This window comes from Cynara cardunculus, assembly GCF_001531365.2.
Source record: "Cynara cardunculus var. scolymus isolate 2C chromosome LG 11, CcrdV1, whole genome shotgun sequence".
NCBI lineage: Eukaryota > Viridiplantae > Streptophyta > Magnoliopsida > Asterales > Asteraceae > Cynara > Cynara cardunculus.
The window spans coordinates 10,343,070-10,349,251 of NC_037538.1; the positions used below are offsets into that span (position 1 = coordinate 10,343,070).

At 31.9% G+C, this 6,182-nt stretch overlaps 1 protein-coding gene across 1 annotated transcript; it reads right to left on the bottom strand.

The window, feature by feature from the left end:
- Positions 1–1,824: 1,824 nt before the first annotated feature.
- LOC112521136 (14 kDa proline-rich protein DC2.15-like) lies at positions 1,825–2,473 on the bottom strand. Its single transcript, XM_025129831.1, has one exon. It carries the CDS (start codon positions 2,388–2,390, stop codon positions 2,031–2,033), a length of 360 nt encoding a protein of 119 aa, XP_024985599.1. The 5' UTR covers positions 2,391–2,473; the 3' UTR covers positions 1,825–2,030.
- Between the last annotated feature and the right edge of the window lie 3,709 nt (positions 2,474–6,182).

Genomic DNA, 6,182 nt, shown 5'->3' on the forward strand with positions numbered 1-6,182 from the left:
TATTAATTAAAAAAGTTTGAGGTTATTAGATTGTTCTCGCGTTTTCGTAAATCATAGGGGTTCTCGTTTGAACCTCCACCTATATATATATATATATATATATATATATATATATATATATAGGGAAGGGTTCAAAAAGAACTCCCTTGTTTTACGAAAATACGAGAACACTTCTAGGCCTTCAAATAAATTAACACATAATAAAAAAATAGAGTAACGAAAATAAATTAGTATTTATCCATAATTTTTTTATCCTAGATTTATCTTTTATCCCTTTACTTTTGTTATTATAGTTGGAGACTTTTTATGTTGTTGTGTCGGTTGTCGATAGACGATAATGATGTGATAATAATTTGATTTTGCCGTGATAATAATGTGATAATGATTTGATAAATTGAAGATTGTTTATCATGTGATTTTGATATGATAATCATCAAATAATTATGTGATTTTTGTTGTGATAACGATGTGATAATATTGTAAAAATCGAAAACCAACGATGATCATGTCTACATTAATCGACCTTTCTGTTTGTTATGTGATTTTGCTATGATAATTATTTGATATCGGTTAATGTATATTGTATATGATTTTAGAGATAAGGATGTCACCAAAATTACAGATAAATAGGAAATTAATCACATGATTATCCTTAATTAATTACTTTATTTTCTTTTAGTTTTAATTGTGAGCTAAATATTTGGAGGCCTATAAATGTTCTCACATTCTCGTAAAATAGAGTTCTTCTCGTTTGAACACACACACACACACACACATATATATATATATATGAATTGTATTTGAAAATCGGTCATCAATTTCTATGTATTTGATATCGTCAAACATGTTTATGTAAGAATTTTATAAAATTATATTTTGTTGTTGCATTTGCTTTTTATTGCGAAATCAACCAAAAAACAAAAAAAGTCCTTCGTAAAAGTGGAATTCGACCGAGAACAAACGAGCATAAGACGTAGTCTTGCATCTTGCTAAAACTTTAGGTCGAATATATTTCTAAAATGTATTGTATCAAACCAACACAATTAAATTTTCTTCTGATTAAACCGTGTTAACTTTCCCTTAGGTTAAATGATGACTTTGTTGACACTTGATAGAAAAATTCTTACATCTACCACTATATCCCATACAAATGCATGTGAATATTACTACTTAAATCATATACTCTTAAAACATTTTGATAACACTGACCACCTCTTTATTATTTTATAAACGATTTGATATCTAGTTGGCAAAGTGCATATACAATATTCCTGTCAAGTACACCTATTGCTCTCTTTATTAACGAAAAATACAAATATAAAACACTATTTAAAAATGTTAATAGTTCTACCAAATTATATAAATAAAAATATAGAAAATATTTCTCTCGTATTCGGGGTTATGTTAGAGGTTGTTCGCACCATATTCAGAGGTGGATGCGGATCCGAGAAAATATTTTTGTGGTTGTATCGTAGTATATAACCAAACAAAAGTGTAGCAACCTTAAGGGCCTTAGAACAAAATTATAGTATATCTGAATTTTTTTATGATTATCACGGGTAACCACTAGAACCCTCGTAAACCAGCCCATAACCTCATTTCTCTTGCGAATACCATAGGTTGCCAATTTTCATCTACTAACTTTAATGTTTATGCATGTCCACTTATTGTCGAAGTATTTCACGTATTTCTTGTTGAAGAATTTATTCGTCGTATATATCAATATAATAGAGTTAAGAGTCGAAGTTATTATTTAAGATTCAACAAATCTATTTTTCTGTGTTCAGAAACCACAATGTTCATTTAAATGTTAACGTAACGTTGTGTCCCAAACCAAAACAGGGGTGTCTTTCACATCAAATAAAAATGGTACAAAAAGTTACAACGGTACAAGCAAACATAGGGTGCTTTTCAAATCAAATAAGCATCTCAACAAAACACAATGAGTCCGAAACTTAACACACCCAAAATAAAGAAGATATGACATGATCAAAGAAACGATAATAATACACTTGAAAACGGAACGCTTTCTACGCACATTGGAAGCCAGAAGGGACGTCCTTTCCACAGTAGTTAACCAACAAGCTCAAGGATACCGGTACATTGAGTTTAATACCCAAGACATTAGCTTTAATGACGGTACAAAGGCAGACTGCTACCTCGAGGTCAACAAGGTTCTCAATGAGGGAACAGCAAGGTGTTTTTGGTGGGGCTCCTACAACAACGCCATGCACCAAGTCATTCAGCAAGTTGGCACACACACCCAACTTTAGAGCATCTCTAGGGCAAGTCGCCTTTGGTGAAGATGAGGTTGCACTTACCAAAGTGAAAAAGAGAAGGTTAAGAGTGAGGAGAAAAGCAGTTGTTCCCAAAGCACTAGTGGAAGCCATTTTTAATTAAGTGCTTTTGGGATATGAAGTGGTAATGAAGTAGCTAGCGTACTTAAAGGTTCAAGAAGTAGTAGCTAGTTTTGTGGTGTAGAATTGGTGAAATTGCCCGATGGTATTTATAGATAAGACGATGAATTATTTGATGGTTGTAGGTTTTTTTTCTTCTTATTAGTTCTTAATTAATTCCAAGAGGAATCAAGAAAATTATAGAGGCTTGATCACGGGGCATTAATTCTGGTTAATTATATATTGTATAAGATTTGAATTCATTTAGAAACAATAAGGGCTCACGGGACTTCATGATAATATTCCTCCTAAGAATGATCTGGTTCTATTTGGAAGCTTTAATTAATCTGTTCAACATCTGTGAGATGCTTCTTCTCTTTTATCCTCATCCTGTGAGTAATTCAGTGATATATATATATATATATGTATGTATGTATGTATGTATACGTATTACATATGTAAGTATATGTGGCAGAAAGCCCTTTTCTGTTTCCTCTATGTTCACCATCTTTAACTATATTCAAGTAACGGATGATTTGTGAGAAAAAGGTTAGGAATACATCCATCAAGTTACTCAAAGATCATGGCAGTTCTAATGTATTTTGATTCGTACTGTTCCTTTTGCTAGCGTCGTGAACAGTCAATATATTTAATGTATTTGATCAGGTGGGCTTTGGGTTTTTTGTTCTGATGTGTTCTTGGCATGTTTTCAGATTATTGCAATGACTTGGAGTATAGTACTGTTAACATGTTCTTACAGCACAAGAGAACAAATATAGCCAATGATTCAAAGCACGAGGGAACATGTGAAACTTGATTTATGTAAGCAACCAATTTCGTTAGTACAGACGCCTTAAGCGTCTTAATAACATATTTTGTAGAACTTAAGTTTATAGGACTAAATTATAAAATGTGCTATCTAAAAGCGTCATAATAGGTTTATAGGACTCTTATATAGGACGTTTTTTAAAATAAAATGTTTTATTAACTATCTTTTATAGGACACATTTGAGAAATGTCCTGTAAACCTATATTTTTTTATAGGACACATTTTTAAACACTGTCATTTAAAATAACTAATACAACACTTTAATTTAAAAACGTTATAAAAAACTTGTTACAACGCTTAAAAACATTCTATTAACATATTTTAACACTTTTAGATATGATGCTTTTTGGTTTGGTCCTATAAAATATTTTATTAGGAGACCTAGACATTTTAGGCGTTCTATAAAATCAATTTTCTTAGATGCAAGGTCGTAATAAATATTCTCTTAACGGGTGACTCGATGAGAACATATGTTTCAGAGTATATTGAAAAAAATATTGACATACGGAATTTAATCAATTACAATGATATATCACAAGTCCCGTAGATATATATAACAACATGCTTGTTGGAGGATTCTGAGAGTACATACGTAAAATATGAGTAAATTAATATCTTGGATAAAAAACCAAGATCGCATGACATTCTTTAAATTATATTTCGACCCAAATTAATCTGCCATGGTATCATGAAAACAACTCGAGGATAATCTCAATTGTAATGATTTTGGTATAAATCGTTACTTTTTAAATTTAGTAAATCATAACTACTCTTATAATAAATGCAAGAATAACTCCTAACTCATCAATAGATGGAAATAATTGCTGGAGTAATTAACGGATGATTAGTTCATAGCAGTTATAAACACAACAGTTACAAACTGCTTACATAAATCCGAATCTCTTTAGTCAGAAGCCTCTGAGGTAGAAACACTTTAGAGTTGGAACCTTTTGTTTTGAACAAGACTAAGAGGTTTATGAAGAGAATTCAAAAGTTTCTGAAGGGAACTCAGAGGCTTCTGAATTTCACATATATTCAGGAGCTTATTTTCCCAAAGCACTTCAGAAATCATTGCCCCTTGGACCCTGTAAGGGGGTGCAACCCCCTTGACCTGCACCATATGACACCATTTAATAATCTTGGGTTCTAGTTTGCTTACATAAATATGCATTCCACACCTTCTAGCCCGTGTTATATGTTAACTAACAACCCCATATTCTCTTGTGAATCCATTTACATAAAATGAACCGATGATTACACTAAAGACACCAACAATGCTCACCAACATCGATCACCACAACTTTAGAGTATTTCATTAATTCAAAGTATCAACCAAGCACCAATATCATTCGTGTCCAAATGAGGTATGAATGTAGGGTGATGTTTTATACTTTAGTGCTCAATCTGTTAACGATTATAACTGTCATACAGTTATGTTTACCCACTCATAATTATCGATCTCTCATATAAATATGTGATCGAGAATCTAGGTATATATAAGAACTCGATCTCACAGCCTTTGAGAAGAGAGTTTTTCCTTGGATTATCACAACACAAAATTCGTGCTACCCAAGGCATTAAGGGACAAACTACTGTATTGGAGAAAGGGCCCATGTTTCTCTTGTATATGTAACTCACTCAGAAGCTAAGAGCGGTAAGACGAGTTTGAGAAAATAGAAAGAACACTAATATTTTGTAAAGAGGGAAAAAGGAGGTCGTTTCTTAACCTAATACAAAAAGGCTCTCTCTTCTAGTGTGAATGTAGGCAGTCTTACTAAACCACGTAAATCTCTATTGCATTGTCTCTACTCTTTATTACTTTGATTGCTTGTTATCGTCATTACTGTTTTCGGTTTGAGTAAGATTGAGAAATTGGGCTGTTTGGTTTCGGTTTCCTCTACTCTGTTTTTCCGCTGAACAACATACACCTATTGCTCTATTTATAACATCAAATAAATAAATAAATAAATTATAAAACGCTGTTTAAAAATATTAATAGTTCTACCCAATTATATAAATACAAGTATTAATTAGAAAATATTTCTCTCGCAAAAATATAACATATTTGGGGTATATGAGAGGTTGTTGGCACCACATTTTCTCTTGTGAATGTTTGCCAATTTTGGCATAATAACTCTAGTTTGTATGCATGTCCACTTATTGCCCAAGTACTGTCACGTATTTCTTGTTGAGGAATTTCTATAATTCGTCTTACATATATATAGATTTATGAATAAAAGTTGTTACTTAAGATTCAACAAATCTATCTGTCTGTGTTCAAAAAAACCATCATAGAATACTTAAATGATAACATAACAATGACATCATACACAAAACAATAACAGGGGTGCCTTTCACATCAAATAAAATGGTACACTACTGGTAACCTTGATCTCTGTCCTCTGCAGCTGAATTTGCGAGTGAACTAAATTGTTTTGAGGGATATCTATTACCCTATTCGATTATGTGAACTGTTGAAAACAAGTGATGGCAGTTAAATTACTATTCTAGATTGAAGTTAAAACCATCCAAAAGTCACAGACCTTCCAAGATGAAGAACCGGCCTTAATTTGTATTCTCTCTCAAAATTGGTTGCGAATTCATGTCCCTAACTAAACGCTCTTGGACTTGTTTCTTAAAACCACTTGTATTCCCTGACATTATATTCATGATTATGTTCTAAACTCAACCTTCGGCTTGCACATATGATTCCTTGGTCCTTCCTCATCCACATATATATCTATACTATATTATAAAGCATTTGGCTAAAACTCTTAAAAACTCTTAAACTCTTAAAACTCTTAAACTCTTAAAAACTCTTAAAACTCTTAAACTCTTAAAAACTCTTAAACCCGTTCATCCCTATCCGATTTCATCTCATATCTGAATTCGTGTAACTAACTGCAGATAAACACAATCAAATACAGGATAAACATCTTATTTTAAATATAAAAAAT